The sequence below is a fragment of the Acomys minous genome (genome assembly GCF_964271855.1).
Source record: "Acomys minous genome assembly, chromosome: 15".
In the NCBI taxonomy this organism is placed as follows: domain Eukaryota; kingdom Metazoa; phylum Chordata; class Mammalia; order Rodentia; family Muridae; genus Acomys; species Acomys minous.
In genome coordinates, this window is record NC_140497.1 from 81,167,124 (window position 1) to 81,187,338 (window position 20,215).

At 40.9% G+C, this 20,215-nt stretch overlaps 1 protein-coding gene across 1 annotated transcript; it reads left to right on the forward strand.

Moving 5' to 3' along the window:
* The first annotated feature begins 1,018 nt into the window (after positions 1-1,018).
* On the forward strand, positions 1,019-19,883 carry LOC311584424 (uncharacterized protein). Its single transcript, XM_084758725.1, has 6 exons — positions 1,019-1,158; positions 3,952-4,078; positions 5,459-5,551; positions 9,359-9,451; positions 14,947-15,041; positions 15,626-19,883. The coding sequence occupies exons 1-6, from the start codon at positions 1,138-1,140 to the stop codon at positions 17,204-17,206; spliced, it is 2,010 nt and encodes a 669-aa protein (XP_084614851.1). The 5' UTR covers positions 1,019-1,137; the 3' UTR covers positions 17,207-19,883.
* The last annotated feature ends 332 nt before the right edge of the window (positions 19,884-20,215 follow it).

A 20,215-nucleotide genomic window follows, 5' to 3' on the forward strand; every position in this document is an offset into this window, starting at 1 on the left:
GAGGTTTAAAAACTCCTAGGGGTTTCTAATGTGCATCCAGCAGTTAGATGCACGTGTTCCAGGCTCTTGGAGGAGTTGACTATGCATGGTAGCCATGTGCACTACATGGCTTTACCCACCACCATGCATGCCATTCTCAGGCATCAAAAACTGCGTTCCCAGCTAAGATCTAATTCATTTTCCTTGTATGGCCAATATTTCTGCAAAGCAAAATGCTTTCTCCGTGGATGGCACCTCTCTCTTCTTAATCATTTGCTTTCCTCTCAGATTTTTCAACGACGGTTTTGAATTTGTGTGATCATAAATAGCACACAAAAACAAAGGTGATGGAAATAATTTGCATGTACGTGGGGGTTCACTGTACATGTTTACATTTTTCTCCCATAAAGAGGAAAAACTATGCCACTGTTGTTATTACAGCCAATTTTACCTGTTTATATTTTTAAAAACCTGACACTTCTCAGAATACATGTGAATCTGAGGGGAAAGATGGGAGAACACAGGACAGGGAATCATGAGAACAAAGCTTAAGAACACCCTTCAAAAGAGGTCACGATGCGTAGTAACCTAAACAATTAACGAATTTTTAAATTCTGCCTGCCATGTTGCTTGTATAAGACATTGCTGCCTTACAAGACTGCTTCTCGTTTTAAAGCTTAGAGTTGGGGAAAACAGAGATTAAAACTGTCGCGGTGTGATTTCCATTTGTGAATAAGATAAATACATATATTTCAGCCATAAATCCTTCAGCTCTAAATCAGGTGCAATAGTTCAGAACTGGCCTCCGTTCGCTCACGGGGTGGGGGGGAGGGGGGCTGCCTGGCAACACCTGTGAGCAAGACTTATTTTTTATTTATTTTCTTTCTGCTTGATTGACGCACGAATTGGTGCTGTCTACTGTCACTCATACTCAAGCCCAAGGTCTGTCCATTCGGATGCACCAGTCTGAGAATTGACCAATCAGATATAGAGACCGAGCACGGAGGGCGGGCCTCCACGGCTCCGCTGTGGCCTTTGTCTGTCCCCGGCCATCTTAGAACTGTACCCACATTCGGTAAGCATTCAGGAGGACCGGAGACCGCCGTGGCCTCTGTCTCCCGTGACAGTCGTTCTTGGGAGGTCCGCAGAGGACGCGGGATGTCGGCACAGCCCGCCATGGTGAGTGCGGGCGTCCTGCAGCACGGATGCTGTCTCCGCATCCTCCGCCACGGTCCCGGCTGCCCCTCCTGCAGCTGCGTCCCTGTAGGCTGGACCGGGGGCGGGGGTGGGGGGAGCGGGGGAGAGAAGGGGACGTGGCGGGAGTGTTGGTTGCTGAGGTCCACAGATTGCTCATTAGAACAGTGAGAGATATGCACCGAATCTCTTCCGTTTGGGGTTCCTTCAAGACCGGAGTTGGGTCCGGGAGTCTGTAGTCCCGAATTTTATGTAAGGGAGTCGCCACCCACGTAGGCGGCCAGTAAGCAGAGGGGAGCTCCTTTCGGGGACGTCCCACTCACATAAAGCTTAGAACTTCATGAGGAGCCTGCAAGAAACAAAAGCAATTTATTAAGCAGAGATAGATTTAAGTCGGTGCTTTTAGATTAAATCCCCTTAGTATTTCACAGCGACTTTCAGTGTCATGTTGTGGCTTTTCTCAGTAAAGGGTCCCTGCAACTTAATGTCACTTTACATCAAAGTTAAGGGCTTAAGCAAATTTTAAGAGTTAAGTAAAATGTGAAAACTCAGGTAAATGGTGCATGAATTGGTTTACTTATTTCTCTTGTCTGTAGGGAGCACCCATCTCAACCTCAAAAGGATTAGAGAGTTTATTTTGGGACAAATATGAGTCACCCTATTCCAGGAGCATGTATTTAAGTTGCCCTAAATGACATGTTCCAACGTGGATGTGGTTACTTGAACTTTTATAGTGCAGAACAAAAGAAAGTCGTGAATCAAGGCATCCAAAGACACTTGTGGGCACATCAGGTTAGGTAGGTTATAGGCGCGCAGTGGAAGCTGTGGTGGACGCCAGTGGTCGGCTCTGCGGACACATTGCCAAGTTTTAAGCTGATGGTTGATGTTAGAACACATAGAGGAGATGAATACTAAATGGATATTAAGGAAACTGACAATTCTGGCTGCATTTGCAGTGTCCCAGCTGTTCAGAAGGACTTGAGAGAGACTTGAGTTTGTACTCCTTAAGAATTTTCTGGCCAGGAGCGATGGCTCAGTGGGTAAAGGCACACGCCACCAAGCCTGGCAGTGTGCATTGCATCCCTGGGACTCACCTGGCGGACGGAAAGAACTGGTTCCTGTGGGTTGGCATCCACTTACGTGTTGAGGAATGATGGCAGCAAAGCAGTACAAGACTTCGTTCTGATAATTAAACCGTCACACTTCTTTCTATAAGAGCAGAAAACCATAGTGAAAATACTAGTTTCTAACATGTGAGCCTCAAGCCAGAGCCAAGGCATTTCTGTTGGAGGGCCAGGGTGTGAGGGCGTGAGCAGTGCCCAGTGTGTGTGTGATAAGAAGGAAGGGTGGCAGCGAATGTGCCATGTGTAGCCTAAGTGAGCGTGGCTAGAAGCACTGTATTTGATTTGAATTGATTTGGGGTCGTCAGGTATTACAGTTGCCCATTCACTCCTGACTCTTGTATTCAGTGACTTTATGAAGAATGGGGTATATTCTGTGTTTTCTGGGAATTGGACCCTATGTTCTCACCCCCTTCCAGACCTGCTGTGTACCACTGTACCGCCAGCCTTGACATCTGCCTTCTCATTTTTATTCTTCACAGATTTCATGTCACCTTTGTATGGTTGAGTTTATGTATGCTTTTCTCTTGCCAGTAACACAAACGTTGTACACATATTATTCCATGTGCAATGACACATTGCTGTCAAGTGTCTCTCGACTGCAAAGAGGCTGAAAGTTTGTTGTGCTTGGCAGCCAAGCTAATAGAAAATTTAACACATGTACTTAAACTGCTATCCCCGTGTGTGCTCACGGAGCCTGTTTTAAGTTTAATGCGCCTTGAAGAGAAGAGTGTGCTATGCCTTGGACTTCCCAAGCAGTCAGCTTTTACAACCCAAGCTAAATGCGTAGCTTTAGTCTTAAGTTATGAACTCTTCCAGGCCCCTGGCCTAGAGTAATTACGCGCGTTGTGTTAAACATTTTCTTAAACCATCCAAGAGGTTGAAAGTAACCGTTTACAACAAATATTCACCAAAAAATGTTCTCAGTAACATGTGGATGTGGTTCGATAACATCTGTTGCGGTTATATTTGCTGTTCTGGGTCATTTGGGAGGAGTAAAGTAACTTCTTGCCTTATAAAACTGTTAAGTTTCTCTATAAAGGACCTCTCATCCCCTCTCCATACCATGTTTGTTGTACTGTTGAATAAGTACACAGTAAAGTCCTTTGTTAGGGACAGGCTGGCAACACAGGGTAAGAAATTTGGTTTCTCTCTTGGTCATTTTATTTTATTATTTTTTAAAGATTTATTTATTAATTACATATACAGTGTTCTGCCTGCATGTACACCGGAAAAGGGAACCGGATCTCATGACAGATGGTTATGAGCCACCATGTGGTTGCTGGGAATTGAACTCAGGACCTCTGGAAGAGCAGACGGTGCTCTTAACTGCTGAGCCATCACTCCAGCCCCCTCTTGGTCATTTTAATACAAGACGGAATCTATACTTTCATTCCTTAGTGTGTCATCACTGCACTGTAGATTTTATTTCTATTACAGTTCCATGGAGAAGTCTTCAATCATATTTATGTGAATCCACATTAATGCACAGGGGTGATGTTTATATGGACTTTGCTTCCTACCCTGGTAGGGAGTACACACCAAGCTGCAGCTTACGTAGGACACTGGCAAGGCACTCCTACACAGAGAAGGGTAAATGCTAGTTTTTCTTCTCAAGTGGCAGGACTCGGATTGAAAAGAAGGCTTGTCATTCCAGGAGTTGGTGTCATTTGAGGACATTGCTGTGTACTTCACCTGGCAGGAGTGGCAGGACCTAGACGTTACCCAGAAGTTGCTCTACAGGGACGTGATGCTGGAGAACTACAGCAGCCTGGTGTCCCTGGGTGAGTGGAGCTTCCCATAATGCTCATGGGCAGCTGGTTTCTGTCGATGAGCATAGGGACTTTCAACCTTACTTTTATATTGTAACGTTTAGCTGATGCATTCCACATTCTGGAATACCTTACAGTGTCACGTAAGGATCAGATGACGGTAAGTCATCACTCAACGTATGGTCTACTTGTTTGTGATGGGAAAATTTAAAATCACTCAGCCATTTTGAAAGAGTCAATTAGCTGTTGCCTGCCATATATTTACTTTCATACTAAAGTGCCATAAGTTACTCATTCCTACCCACATCTGCCCCCAGTAAACGTTACACATCCTCCTGACACCGTCCCTCCTCCACGCTGTAGTAACACTGTTTATTCTCCAGTATATGTTTGAATCTACCTTTAGCTTTTGAGTGTACTTAGAACACGCAGCATTTTTCTTTTTCTGACATAGCTCACTTAATGTGTGCTTTCCTGGGGAGATGCAGAAATCTGTTCACTCCAGATACAGGGGGACCCAGTGACCAAAGAAACACCCCATAACTTCCACCCCTGCAAAGAAACGAGTTTAGTGGTGTTCAAGAACACAACTGGGGCCGGGCGGCGATGGTGGTGGCGAACACCTTTAATCCCAGCAGAGGGTGGGGCAGGCAGATTTCTGTCAGTTCGGGGCCAGCCTGGTTACAGAGCGAGTTCCAAAGTAGTCAAGGCCACACAGAGAAACTCTGTCTCAAAAGGAAAAAAAAAAAAAAAAAAGGAAAGAAAGGGAGGGAGGAGGAAAGGAAAAGAACACAGCTAGGTGGATGAGTTGTCGGAAAGCTTTTGTCATGCAAGTGTGAGCGCCTGCGTTCGCTCTTCCAACCCTTGTATATTGGTTAATTTTGTTGTTGCTGTCATTAAACACCTGGCCAAACAGCTTAAGGAAGGGAGTGATTATATTGGCTCACCATCCCAGGGTATAGTCCATTATGGCGTGGCAGTCATGACATCAGGAGTCTGAGGCAGCTGGTGACATTGCGCAGTAAGGACATCTCCTACTGGAATGGTAGATGGCGCTGCTGAGCAAGCTTCCTTGCCCGGGGATCCATGTAACCCTTTCCCCTCCACTGCACCGTCTCCCCAGCATTCTCCTCCTACTAATTTTGTTTCTAGCTGTTTCCTTATTAGTGACTTCTTCTTACTCTTTTTTCAATCTATTCTTAAGTATCATGCATTGCTTTAAAATCTAATGCCGCATAAGGGTAATATTCAAGCCTGTGCAGGATGTGATTGGAAATACTTCCTAACCCAAGTTTCTGATTTGCCCACTGTTGCACAGTTTCTCCCATGAGAGGCCATCAGGGAACCTGAGTGCATGTTGGCAGAAACTGTACAGTGGTTTCTCATTTGCAGGCTGCTGCGTGATCAAACCTGAGTTGATCTTCATGTTGGAACGAGAATTTGGTCCATGGAGGGTAGCAGATACCTCAATCTGGAACTTTCCAGGTCAGTCAGTGGGTAAAGGAAAAGGTCATCAGATACCTCTGGTGAGCTGGTTTTGCCAAGTTTTACCCAGAGTCAGTTTTGAATGGGGTTGGCTTTATGGGTCAGACAGAGCCTGAAGACCTTTCTCCTCCTAAACTCTTCTCCCTGTTTTGTTGCTCAAGTATATTTTGTAGAGACTTAGTCTCTTATTTGAGGTCATGTTTACTTAGCAGATGTCATGACAACATGCATGATTTTATGTTGTTGGTTTTCCTGACTTTTTTTTTTTCATGTCCTTGGGAGATAAAAAGAAATATCTGTTTGCCCTGTCTTACAGTTTCTATTGCTGAGATAAAACACTTCTAAAAGAAAGTATTTAATTGCGTTTATGGTTTCAGAGGATTAGAGTACATGATGGTGGAACTGGGGCATGGCAACAAGAACAGCTAAGAATGCCCATCTCTGGGCTGGAGAGATGGCTCAGGGGTTAAGAGCAGTGACTGCTCTTCCAAAGGCCACGAGTTCAATTCCCAGTAAGCACATGTTGGCTCACAACCATCTATAATAAAATCTGTATACATAATAAAAGTAAATAAATAAATCTTTAAAAAAAAAAAAGAATGCCCATCTCAGAGGACAAGTAGGTGGCAGAGAGGCACACTGGGAATGGCACTAGTCTTTTGAAACCTCAAAGTGTGTCTTAAGTGACACCTCTTCCAGCAAAGCCACTCCTTCTAATCTTTTCCAAAATAATGGTACCAAACGTAGACCAAACATTGAGACATGAGCCTCTGCGGGCCATTCTCAGCCACCCAAATGTGCAATGCCTCTCTAGCCCAAAGAAAGATTCCATTCATTCCATTTGGAAAATAAATGAACTCTTTTAATATTACGTAGAGTACAAAGGTGGCTTTGAGACAGTGTTATCGCTCTTAAATCTCAGCCCTAGTTAGTTTTTTCCTCTTTATGTCACATAAAGTTGGACAGAGGAGTCCTCATTGAAATCTCAGTTGAGTGCTGCACTGGCAGACTCTCAGGGGCTATGGTTGGCTATACAGAAATCTTCACAAGGTAAAGTCAGTCAGCATTCTAGCCTGGGGTCAGGGGGTACCTGAGGCCCTACTTCTGTCTAAGAAACAATTGACAGTTATGGCTGTTGAGGGAGTTCGGTTGTTTTCTTTAGGGGTGTGGTCTCTGATAGGTTGACCATGCTGTCCTGGATAGCCCCACAGATCCCCATGGGTGCATAGAGAAGCACACATTACAGGCCATGGGTTAATGGGATGGTGAAATTAGGCGTGAGGGGTGTGGATGTAGGAAATTAAAGGGATAAGTGGTCATGAATATAGTCAAAACGGATTGTGTACATGTATGAAATTCTCAAAGAATTAATATAAATATGTTTTTAATAGAAATTTCATTTGAGGGACTTATGTCAGCTTTATGAGAGGGTGTAAAAGCCAAGTTACTGTTAACCATGGACCTAGATAATTTTATTTATCTCATTGCCGTGACTGAAAGCCATGATGCCCTGCAGGCCATCACAGCTACTTTGTTTTTGAGATAGTGATATAGACATTGCAAACACAGAGGAAATACGTATTCTACTCTTAGCATAATGCCATTCACTCCTGCCCGTGTCACTAGAAGTAACAATATTTTTTTTTTTGTTTTAATAGATGAATGTTCAAGTATTTATGTTCTACCTTTTTGTTGTCTATTTCTGTGTTGATGGACATCTACATTTATTACGTGTCTTGACTTTTAACTAACTGCTACAGTAAATAGGAGTGCGACTTTCTTGGTGTAAGATTGATTTTATTTCCTTTAACCTCCACATGCCCAACAGTGGGGTTATGATATGATGTGTTAGTTCTGCTTGTAGCTTTTTGAGCTGCATCATATTTCATATTAGGTTATGAAACTTTTCAGCATTTGTTATTTTGTATCATATGTAAGAACCTTTGTAGCTGCAGAGAGATGAACTTCCTTATGGTTTTGATGGGATCTCCCCTCGTGGTTGGGATAGTACATATTGTTTATTTATCTGTTTATCTTTGTATTGGATGTTGGAGAAATGTTTCATCTAGGCCGTTTACCCATATTTCATTAAGTCCTTGCTTTTCTGCTGTTTAGATGTTTTGGGGTTTTTACATATTCTGAATCTCCTGTTGAATAAATTGGTTGCCAGTATTATCTCATTTGTAAGTCTTCATCCTGTTAATTGCTTGCTTTTCTGTATAGTCAATTTTCAGTTTAATGAAATCCCATTTGTTGTTTTTTTAAATTTGTTTTTGTTGACTATGTTTTTCATATATTTAAAAATACTCTGTCTGCATTGTCCCAAATGTCTCTGCGTATTCTATGAGCTTCCCAGTTTCTGTATAGTGAATATTTTGTCACTGAGATGACTCACACATGATCACTGTAATCATTTTATGTACCCTTTTACCTTATATTTGTTGAGAATTTTTAAACCCACATTCATCAAAAATGTTGGTTGTGTAGTTTGTTGTATCTGTGTCTGGTTTAAAAAAAATCACTTTGATGCTGGTATATAAAGTGGCAGGAATAACTTAAGAAATTGGTGTGTGTGTGTGTGTGTGTGTGTGTTTTCTATTTTATTCTTTGAGAATTTCATATTTGTATACAGTGTATTTTGACTATGTCAACATTTATCTCCTCCCAGACCCTCTTCTATGTCCCCTTCTCAGCCCTATGTGCATAGCCCACCAAATCCAGTCAGTGCCATGTTTGTGTGAATGGGTGTAGGGCCATGTACACGGAAACCCACCCAGAGGCCTATTTCACTGAAGAACACTGGCTTTCCTCCCTCTTCAGCTGCCAAAGCTCCTTAGCTAGGAGTGCAGATGTGTGAGTCTCTCCCCTTCATCCTAGAACTTCAGCTCCTCTGCTTTTGTGTGAGTCCTGTGTAATGCCAGCTGCTGTGACTTCGTGCTTCCAGTAGATTCCTGTGGCTATTGCCATCTACTAGGCCACAGGTAGCGTTTCAGGAGCCTCATCTCTAGAGAATAAAGACTCTCCCTCTCAGACACTAGTACTTGCCAGGCACCACTCAGTTAGGGATGGGACTTGTGTGACCACCTCCTGCCTTCATGGTTGGATTTTGTCTGACTTGACTTAGACCACTCCTATGCATGTTGTCAAGAGTATGAGCTCATTTGTTTGGTTTCTTAACCAAACAAAATTTATAAGGCAGTGCTTATGATTCAAAGCATTTGCTATTTTTTTTCTCAAATTATATATATTTTATTTGAATGTGTGTATGTGTACTGGGTATGTTTCCGCTACCCCAATTTTTCATGTTCCTGGGTTATTTTTAAATAGCCATATTGTTTTTCTTTCTCTACTTGGTCCATTTTCTATGAAGCCTTGTCATTTTACTTACTTTATTAGTTGAGCTAGTTCCCTTTCAAATTTTCTGGGTGGTTTTTTTTTTTTTTTTTTTGGTTTGTTTGTTTGTTTATTTATTTCTTTGGGGATTTTTGTTTTGTTCTGTTCTTGTTTTTATGATCTCATTTTATTCAATTGCCTTAAATATGTGTGGTTTTTCAATTTCATTGTGTGGTCTTTTATGTTTCTATTCTGTTTACTTAAGTTGAAGAACAATTCTTGGTTTATGCTATCATGCAGCTTAGTGTGATTTGAAAGTAATATTCCATTCGCAAAGAATATGAATATAAATCTTGTCTCCAAAGAGTTTCGCAGCCAGCTGTCTTAGCAGAGCTCCTGAAGTAGACCTGCTGTCTTTCATCATTGGGCCTGACTTGGCACATTTGCATAAACTACCTCATTTCCCTTTTACAGGGTACTGCATGAGCAGACCAGAGTTGAACATGAAGCTGCAGCATGGATTTGAGCCGTGGAGTGCCTCGGAAGCTCCACTCTGGAGCCTCCCAGGTCAGTAAGTACATGTTATTGTACAGAGGGCAGAGGAGGCCTCAGCAGATATTGGCTATGCTGATAGGTCTCCTTGTGCCAACTTTTACCAAATCTAGCTTAGTAGACAGCTGGTCTCGTGGGTCACACATACTTTATGCAATGTCTAAAACAGTTTCCCATGCCTTCCCACATCAGATCTTTTTTGTTTTGTTTTGTTTGTTTTGTTTTGTTTTGTTTTTTGAGACAGGGTTTCTCTGTGTTAGCCTTGGCTGTCCTGGACTCACTTTGTAGACCAGGCCGGCCTCGAACTCACAGTGATCCGCCTGCCTCTGCCTCCCGAGTGCTGGGATTAAAGGCATGTGTACCACCACTCTCAGCTCCCCACATCAGATCTTTAAAGAAAAACTGATACTCATGCTCCAAGTTATTTAACAAAGTAGAACCTGAAGGAACATTTCCAAATTTCTCTCACAAAGCCACTATTACACTGATACCCAAAGACCCAACAACAACAACAAAAAAACAAAGTCATAACCTAATGTTCCTTATAAAGATAGATGCAAAATTTCTCAATAAAGTACTTTACAAACCAAATTCAAGAACACATCAAAAATATCCAGCATGATCAAGTAACCTTCACCCCAGAGATGCAGCACTGGATCAACATATGTAAATCATTAAATGTAATCCATTTAAACAGACTAAAGGGCAGCAAACACACAATTATTTCATTAGATGCAGAAAGGGCCTTTGACAAAATACAAAATCCCTTCATGATGAAAGTAGGGATACAACAGACTTACTGCAGCATAATAAAGGAAATTTACAGCAAGTCTATACAGCCTCATCAACCTAAATAGAGAAACTCAAAACATTTCTCCTAAGATCAGGAACAAGACAAGGCTGTTCACCCTCTCTACACCTGTTCAGTAGAATACTTGAAGTTGTAGCCAAAGCAATATAACAACTGAAGGAGATCAAACAGCGTGAATAGGAAGGAATTTAAGTAGCTTTATTTGCAGATGATATGATCTTATCCTTCACAATCCTCCCAAACCAAATCCAAGAACACATCAAAGATATCATTCACCATGACCAAGTAGGCTTCATCCCAGGCATGCAGGGATGGTTCAATATACAGAAATCCATCAACGTAATCCACCATATAAACAAACTAAAAGAAAAAAAAAAACCACATGATCATCTCCTTAGATGCCGACAAAGCTTTTGACAAAATCCTACAATCATTCATATTTAGAGTTGGAGAGATCACAGATGCAAGGCACATACCTAAACGTAATAAAGGCTATAGACAGCAAGCCAAAAGCCATTATCAAATCAAATGGAGTGAAATCAAAGAGATTTCACTAAAATCAGGGTCGAGACAAGGCTGCCCACTCTCTCCATAGCTCTTCAATATAGTACTTGAAGTTTTAGCTAGAGCAATAAGACAACAAAAGGAGGCAAAGGGGCTCCACACCAGAAAGGAAGTAGTCAAAATATTGCTATTCACAGATAATAAGATAGTATACTTAAGTGACCTCAAAAATTCTACCAGAGAACTCTTTCAGCTGATTTTTTCCCCAATACATGTATGAGTCTTTTAAGAGACTGATTAGCTATTTTACCTAAGTGCTTATTTGTTTTTCTTTCTTTTTGAATCACAGTGGGTTTTGTTTGTTGTTTATGTTTCCTCTTTGATTACTCTATAGACGGTTCTCTATATTGTAGAGGAACCAATAACAATAACAAACACTTTCTTTAAGGACTTCCGTTCAGGGAGAGAAAACTGAAGGGTGGTTACGATGTATTCTGGTGAGATATGAACTACAAAGAGTGTTTACCTGGTGGAAATCAAGAAACATGTTTTTGTTTGTATTGTTTTGTTTTGTCTAATCTCAGAGCAAATACTACAGTCTCCTAAATTTTAAGGAATTATTTGTTGCTTTTAGTTGAACTTTGAGATGACAATTTTCTTTTATTGAAAATAGACTTTTTTTTCTCACATAATATATCCTGATTACTGTCTCCCCTCCCTCTACACTTTTCAGTGTCTCACCACCTCCCCTTGCATCCAGATCCACTCCATTTCTGCCTCTTACGTGAAAAAAAAAAACCCAACAGACTTTTAAGGGATAATTAAATTAAATTAAATAAGACAAAAACTAACATAATGGATTGGACAGGACAAAGGACCAGAAGGAAAAGATCCCAAGAAAAGTCACAAGAATTGGAGACACACTTGTTCACACACTCAGGAATCCCATAAAACATTAAGGTAGAAGCCATAATATATTCACAAGTCTGGTTCAGACCCATGCAGGTCCTGTGCTTACTACCCCAGTGAGTTCATATATTTGATCATGTTGACTTAGAGGACCTGTATCCTCTCTGTATTTCCACCTACTCCTCGTTGGGGGTTACCTGAACTCTGAGTAGAGGGATTTGATGGAGACATCCCATTTAGAACTATATGTTCAAGATCTCTCATTCTCTGCATACTGTCTTGCTGTAGGTCTCTGTATTTATTCCCATTGCTGCAGGAAAAAGCATCTCTGAAGATGGCTAAACAAGGGACTAATCTATGAATATAGCAGAATGTCAGTAGGAGTCATTTTATTGCTATCCCTCCCACCCCCACCCCCATTTTTATAAAGAGTAATATTTGGTTTTCCCATAGGTACCTTGACTACCTAGTTTCTGGTTGTTGGTGACTTAAGCAGTGTCTTGTGTGGGTTCCATCTCATGGAGTGGGACTTAAGTCAAACAGATATTGGTTGGTTGCTTCCACAAGCTTTATGCCACCATTGCCCTGGCATTTCTGGCTGACTTAGAGCTCACTTTTCTCCTTTGGGAGTATAGTGTACAGAGTACCTTCCTTTACCAAACACACCAGAGCATAGTGATGAAGGCTCTATAGGCACCAGTTCAACTTCTCTGTGTTCAATTAGTTGTGTAGGTATTGTCTTCAGTAACAGGGTCCGACTGGCCTAGGTCTGCTTCTGCCCTCAGAGTATCCAGATGCCTTTGTGCACCAGGCTGGACCGGAAGGAATCAAGCTAAGGTGGGTGGGCGGGTTACAAAGGATCTTGTTCTGTGGTGAGTATAGGGAGAAACAGCCTTGTCTGAGACAGTTTCTATTAAAACAGCTCTTTTTTTTTTTTTAAACAAACCAATTTATTTAGAATCCACATACTCCAACAAATCATTTACCTGGCCTTTAGACTTTTCATCTGTTCTAACCATCCTCTGGTCAGATGTCAAATATCTTGGTTTTTTTAAACAATTTTTTTATTATTATGTTTCTTTTTTAATGCATACATTTCTATTATTACACATGAATAAAATAAGCTACATATAGCAGGAAGAACAACAAGACAAATCAGGAATTATATAAATGTTACATTCATAGTGATTTGGCTATTTGTATTTGGCAAACTTGAAGTAAACCTCTTTCCTGTCTTGTTAGGTCTAAATTTCTGAATGGTTTGCCACATTTGAAGCCAACTCCATAAGTAGATTCTGTTATCTGTTGAGACTTGCTTTGTATCTGAGTATTTGATGAATTTTGTAGAACATTCCATGAAGTTCTAAGAAGAAAGTGTGTAAGTGTTAGTATTTGGTTTAAGCAGTAGTAGTGTTTCTTTTATGAACTTGGGTGACCTTGTTTTTGGTGTATAGTTGTTTTAAGAATTGAAACGTTGTCCTCTCCGTGCATTCATTTTTCCTTTGATGAGTATGTAGTATCCTTCCCTATTACTTCTTGTTAGTTTTCGTTTGAAGTTTATTAAATGGCTACCCTAGATTGTTTCTTAGGTTCATTTGCTTGGAATATCATTTTCTAATAATTTAACCATGAGGTGATGTCTATCCTTGATGTTAAGGTGTGTTTCTTGGATGTGCCAGACAGATGGATCCTGTTTTTTTAAATACAGTATGCTAGTCTTCATATTTTTGTTGGAGAATTGAGACACTTGATGTTGAAAGTTATCAATGAACAGTGGTTGTGCATTCTTCTTACTTTATTATTGTTGTTGTTGTTGTTGTTATTGGTGGTGGTGTTGGTGTGTGTGTGGAATGTCTTATTTTCTCCATCTATGGTAATTTTGCAGGGTATAGTAGTCTGGCCAGGCATCTGTGGTCTCTTGGAGTCTTCAGCACCTCTATCCAGGCCTTTATGACTCTTACAGTCTCTGTGGAGAAGTCAGGTGTAATTCTAACACTTCTGCCTTTATATGTTACTCCATCTTCTCCTATGTAGCTTTTAATATTTTTCTTTGTTCTGTATGTTTATCGTTTTGGTTATTATGTGCCAAAGGGACTTCTTTTCTGGTCCAGACTATTTGATGTTCTTTATGCTTCTTGTACTTTGATCAGCATCTCTTTCCTTAGCTTAGGGAAATATCTTCTGATTTTGTTGAAAATATTTTCTGTGCCTTTAACCTGTGTTTTTTCTCTTTTCCTCTATTCCTATTATTCTTAGCTTTGTTCTTTTCATGGTGACCCACATTTCCTGGATGTTTAGTGCCAGAATTTTTTTTTTATATATGTTTAACACTTCGTTTGACCAATATACCCATTCCTTCTGTCATACCTGAAATTCTCTCTTCCATCTTTTGTATTCTGTTGGTGAGGCTTGAGTCTGAGGTTTCTGCTCAAGAGCCTAAATTTTTAATGTCCAAACTTCCCTTGATTGTGATTTCCTTTCATTGATTCTACTTCCACTTTCAAGTTTTAAATTGTTTTTATTTCTCTCCTTCCCCTTTTCCGTATGTGTGTGTTTCCATGGATTTTTAAAATGGACTTGTAACTATACTTTTTAAGAACATCTATTGATATTCACAAAGCCTATTTAAGGTTGGTTTGTTTGTTCTTTGGCTGTGTTGGAATACTCAGGGCCTGCCTGAGTATGCTTGCCGGGCTGTAGCGGAGACTTAACGTCCTGGTTGTTATTGGTTGTGTGTTTACCCTGTCCTGTAGGCAACTGGTATTGGGAAGATTGTCATTCTAGTTGCTGATGTGTGATCCTGTCTTTGTTGGGCAGGTGTTTTGTTCCTTGGTTGTTAGTGCCCTTCCTGGGTCATAGGAGGGTGTGGTGTCTGTGTCTTGCCTAGTTGCAAGTTCTGCTGGAATCCTCATAGTTGTCGCTATCTGACTTTTATGTAAAATGTGTTTCTAAGAATTGGAAGCTGGCACTTGGGAATGGGTTTGGGAGGAGCTGAGCGTTCCATAGGAGGGAGGAAAGCACAGCAAATGCTAAAAGAAAATTGAGTAAATCCTGAAATGCCTATTTTGCATTAACTCGTTGAAGATTTACATATATCATATATATGTGTATATGTAAGTATGTATAATACATATGTATATATATAATAAGTGAATATTTAAAAACATGCCTTAAAGATACAGAGACACTGTGTATATATTTGAATTGCCTAAAAAATTCTTTGTATGATTCATGGACATTGTTTTTGTTTGTATGTTTTTTGTTTGTTTGTTTGATATCATTTTAGATGTCCATAATGTAAGTGGCCTGGGAAGTCAAGAGACACACTTGTGGCAAGTTGAAGTAACCAGTGGCATTACATCATATGAGCAGATGGTTGAAGTAGGTAAAATTTTGTCTATGCTCTCCCACACTTAAAGTCTGAACACTATAGAATGCTGTGCTTACTCAGGAAGTCAGTCCACAGCACAGTATGCCAACTCTCTACAGTGAGCCTGGTAAGGTGCAGACTAGAAACGAACCTGATAATTTTAACCTAACTGAGTCTGTGGAGCATCTGCATCTCCATTGTTAGACCCAAACTTTGCAGTGCATTCTTAATGTTTGGGGCCATTGACACCCTTTCTTTAAAAGCTAATTTTATTGATACATAAAAAGTTTCATATGTAGGAGACCTCTAATGAAAGTTTGGTGGATATGGAAATCCTTCAGTTGATGTAATATTTATTGCCAAAGGCATGGTTTACATAAGAAAGAAAAGTCTTGAGTCTAATGTAGATGGGATAACATTTGTTAGCAAGACTAAACTCAATAAATAATATGAAGTACACAAAGAACAGTAGTCCAAATGTAGCGATTGTGAGAAAATTTTCATTAAGAAATCAGACCTCAAAAATATCAGGACACAGATATTGGTGAATAGTCTCATGGGTTATATAGGATGTAACAAATTCTTCTGTCTCAAGGCAGAACTACAGATTCAAGAGAGAATTCATCAAGGGGCAAAAACATATGAATATAAAGAAGGTATGGAGACATTTTATCCAAATTCACAGCACACCAGGAATCACGCATCGCAGTCATACGAGAGTCCCTATGGATGGGAGAAATGTAGAAAAGCCTTCTACTATCAGTCCACCCTCACTCAGCATCAAAGATTTCACGTAGGCCAGAAACTCTATGAATCTCCACAGTGCTGGGAAATTTTCCCCTGGAGGTCCCAACTAAGTGTACCCGAGACGCTTCACGCAGGTGAGAGGCGATACGAGTGTGAAGAGTGCGGGAAGTCTTTCCATCGGAAGGCGAACCTCATTCGACACCAGAGAAGAACACATAGCAGGGAGAAGCCCTACGGGTGTATAGAGTGTGGGAAAAGTTTCTACTGCAAGTCTGACGTCACTCGACACCAGAGAAGAACTCACAGCAGGGAGAAGCCCTACGAGTGTGGCGAATGCAGTAAGACTTTCTATTGCAAGTCATACCTCATTCGACATCAGAGTAGAACTCACAGCAGAGAGAAGCCCTACGAGTGTACAGAATGTACTAAAACCTTTTACTGTAAGTCAGACCTCACTCGGCATCAGACCACTCACAGTGGCGAAAGGCCTTTCGAGTGCAGCGAGTGCTCTAAAACGTTCTTCTACAAATCAGACCTCACTAATCACCAGAAAACACATACAGACGATAACCCCTATGAATGTAAGGAGTGTAGGAAGACGTTCTGCTCCAAGTCGAGCCTCAATCAGCATCACAGGATCCATACCGGCGAGAAGCCCTATGAATGTAGTGAATGTAAGAAAAGTTTCAACTCCAAGTCAAACCTCACCGAGCATCAGAAAAGAACTCATACCAGAGAGAAGCCCTATGAATGTAGTGAATGTTGGAAATCCTTCTACTGTAGGTCAGAGCTTATTAATCATCAGAGGACTCATACAGTGGAGAGATACTATGAATGTAAGGAGTGTAGGAAAAATTTCTACTGTAAGTCAAACCTCAATCAGCATCAAAGAACTCACACAGGAGAGAAACCGTACGAATGTAAAGACTGCAACAAAGCTTTTTATTGTAAGTCAAACCTCAATCAACATCAGAGAACTCACACAGGTGAAAAGCCCTTTGCATGTAAAGACTGTAGTAAAGCTTTCTATTGTAAGTCAAGCCTCGTTAAACATCAAAAAATCCATTCAGGTGAGAAGCCATATGAGTGTGAAGAATGTAGGAAAACTTTCTTCCAGAAGTCAGACCTTACTCGACATCAGAGGACACATACAGGTGAAAAGCCTTATGAGTGTAAAGACTGTAGCAAAAGTTTCTATTGTAAGTCAAACCTCAACCAGCACCGGAAAACTCACACCCATGAAAAACTTCATGAGTGTAAAGAATGTAGGGAAACGTTCTATTCTAAGTCGGAGCTCACTGCTCATCAAAGAACTCATACAGATGAGAAGCCCTATGCGATGTTTAATATTGACTGCCCACTTGACAAGATATGGAGTCATGTCGGAGACGGGCCTCTAGGCATGCCTGTGAAAGATTATCCAGATTAAGTTAGCCTCTGGGGATGTCTGTGACTTATTGTCTTTATTTGGTTAATTGAAGTGGGAAGACCCACCATAAATATGGGTGGCCCCATTCCCTGGGCTGGGGTCATGTACTGCATGAAAAGGCCTGCGCCATTTTTGTAGACTGGGGCTCTGGACTACATGATAAGGAGAGATAAGGAGATAAGGTAGAACATTTGTCATTTTTTGCTTCCTGTCTGGGTGCCATTTGGCAAAATGCCTCAAGTTGCTGCCACAATGAGTTCTCTACCATGCAGGGCTGTACTTCATATGTGGAGTACTGTGAGAGCCATAGCAAAAGGTAACTAATGCAGGAGCTCGGTTCTGATTGATGAGGCCATTGCTTTGATAAACTTGACTATATGATTCCTAGGCGATTGGCAATGGTTTTCATGAGGAATGTAGAAGATTTTGGGGTGGGGACTCTGGGCTAATAAAACTGGAATGCTGTACTGCAGAGCTTAATGGGTCCTTGTGGTGGAAGTTAGGAGGCAGAGGGAAATTCAGTCTGGAGACCTGGCTTACAAGGCTTCAGAGGGGAACAGGCACTATCCAAGAACTGGGCTTGAGACCACTTGTATGATCCCGTACCAAGAATCTGGCTTCATTCTACCCATGATCTGAGAGCTTGAGTAAAGGTTAATTTAATGGAAATAATACTGATTTGTTGAGTGAAGAAAATTTCCAAAGAGGGGTGTGTTCAGAGTGCGACACAGCTCCTGGTAACTACACTTATAACAGTTTACAGTGAGGAAGTTCTATAGGGCAGAAGATAAATGCAAACATGATTAAAGCTTATAGTTTATCAAAGATTAAGAAAGGTAAAGCTGCAGGCAAGGCATGTATGGAAAACGAGGCTCTAATTGTTGAAAGAGAAACCTGGTGCTCTATCCCCAGAACAATAGGAAATGTGCCCTACTGTGCCTATCAAAGGCTTCAGCTTGTGAAAACGCAGACTTATTTAAAAGGAAAGAGCCTGGACTAAGAATTCAGCTAAAGGGTTTCTCTGCATTTGAAGACATCTCCCCAGGGAAGTGTTTCTTTAGGGTCAGCACATTATTGGTGATATTGTGATCTAAGAAGACGTTTTACATGTTCTAACTAGCAACGGCTCCTGGAATCTTTGTGATACTTTCATAGGCATGAAAGATGCAATATTGAAGGATCAGGTAGACTTGATCCAGAGTATCAAATAGCAGCTGAGCTTAGGCATTGTATGCCAGGACTAGAGTCTTTTAATGGGAGGCTCTCAATGCCCACTGTATGAACATATGAAAGTGGACTGTAAGTTGCCATGGCAACTCCAGTATATAAGTGATGCCAGGACCATGGGTCACCCAACTGAAGAAAGCTACAGGCATGGAGTGGGGCCAGCCTAAGGGGGGTTGTATGTGCCACAGGCAGCAGAGGTAGAAGGACGTGGCTTCTCAAGCACTTTGGATTCCATTGGTCCTATTACAAGTCTCATGTTGTGGATGTGGAGCAAGATGTATTGTTTTCTCTGCTAAGTTTCAGCCCCAGTTTTTCTCTTTGTAAATGGAAATGTTTACTCTATGCTTTTATGTTTTGGGACCATGTAACTTGCTTTTTTTATATATATTAAGGGACCTCACAGTTAAAAGAGTATTTCAAATGAAATTTGGAATTTGAATATCAAAACACTGTTTGAACTGTTTGAACACTAGGGATTTTTGGTATTGTACCCAACACGCATTATATTATGAAATGGCCATCAGCTTATGGGCACACGAAAAGAAAAGTTATGGCTTTACAGTGATAACCATGTCAGATTGGAAAGAAATACAGTTGTGATTATAATATTGTAATACAGTACTATTGTCAGCTTGACAGTATCTGGAATCATGTGGTTGATCGACATCTGGGAGAGATTTTCTTAAGTTAATTGGGATGGGAAAACGTACTTTATATGTTTGCAGCACCGTCCCAGGGGCAGGGGTCTAGACTTCATGCAAAGGAGAAAGATAGCCAAGAAGGAGCATTTATTATTCTGTGTCTTGACTGTGGGTGGGTGCCACTGGACCAGCTGCCTCAAGCTCCTGCCTGTAATTGGCATTTGCCACTATGTGGGTTTTTTTTCTTCCACTCTTCTCCACCCCTTTTCTTCCATCCTTTCAACTCCTTAAGGCCGTATAGGAGGGGGGTGAGGAGAAAGATAAACAGGAAAGGGGGTTATTATTATTGTTAGACTACTTTCTGCTAATTAAGGATATAGAGCTTCTTGGGGCAAGTTTGATTGTCACTGTCAGGGTATCGAATTCCGTTTTCTTCCTTCTTTGTACCCTACTGCTTAACAAACCACAACCAATAGCATCTAACCACCAACCTGCCACCTACCCATCGGAGCTCTAGCATTTATATATCCTCTGAAAAGTTCCCAGAATTCCAAATGTCACATGTTTGCAGAAGTTATCTGTAGCTGGCAAAACCACACCCCTGCCAGAGCACTAGGCAAATCATAGTCAGCTTCTGTGAAGCAGCCCTATAACCCCACACCTGGGATTGAGATGAAAACCTATCTTTATAACATTGCTGTTTTTAAAAAAAGAAACCAAAATTCTCACTACACTTGTCACTGTAACTTCGCCGTTCAGATGTATTCTACCTTTGAACTGTGAGCCAAAATAAACCTTTATTAATTTGCTGTGTCAGCATATTTTTTTAAAGCCACAAGAAAATAAACAACACACTCTCTCAATGTTTAAATATGTAGGGATGGGGTTGGAGAGTTGCCTCAGTCATTAAGAGCATTGACTGCTCTTCCAGAGGACCTTGTTTGAATTCCCAGCTTCAACATGGCTCATGACCATCTGTAAACCTAGTTCCAAAGGCCTCTATGGGCAATGCACACATGTAGTGCATATGCATGTATGCAGGCAAAACACTTGCACACATAAATATATTTTTATAGCATGTAGAAAAACTTTCTCATGAAAGGCAAACGTCACATAACATCCCAGAATTCACACACATGAG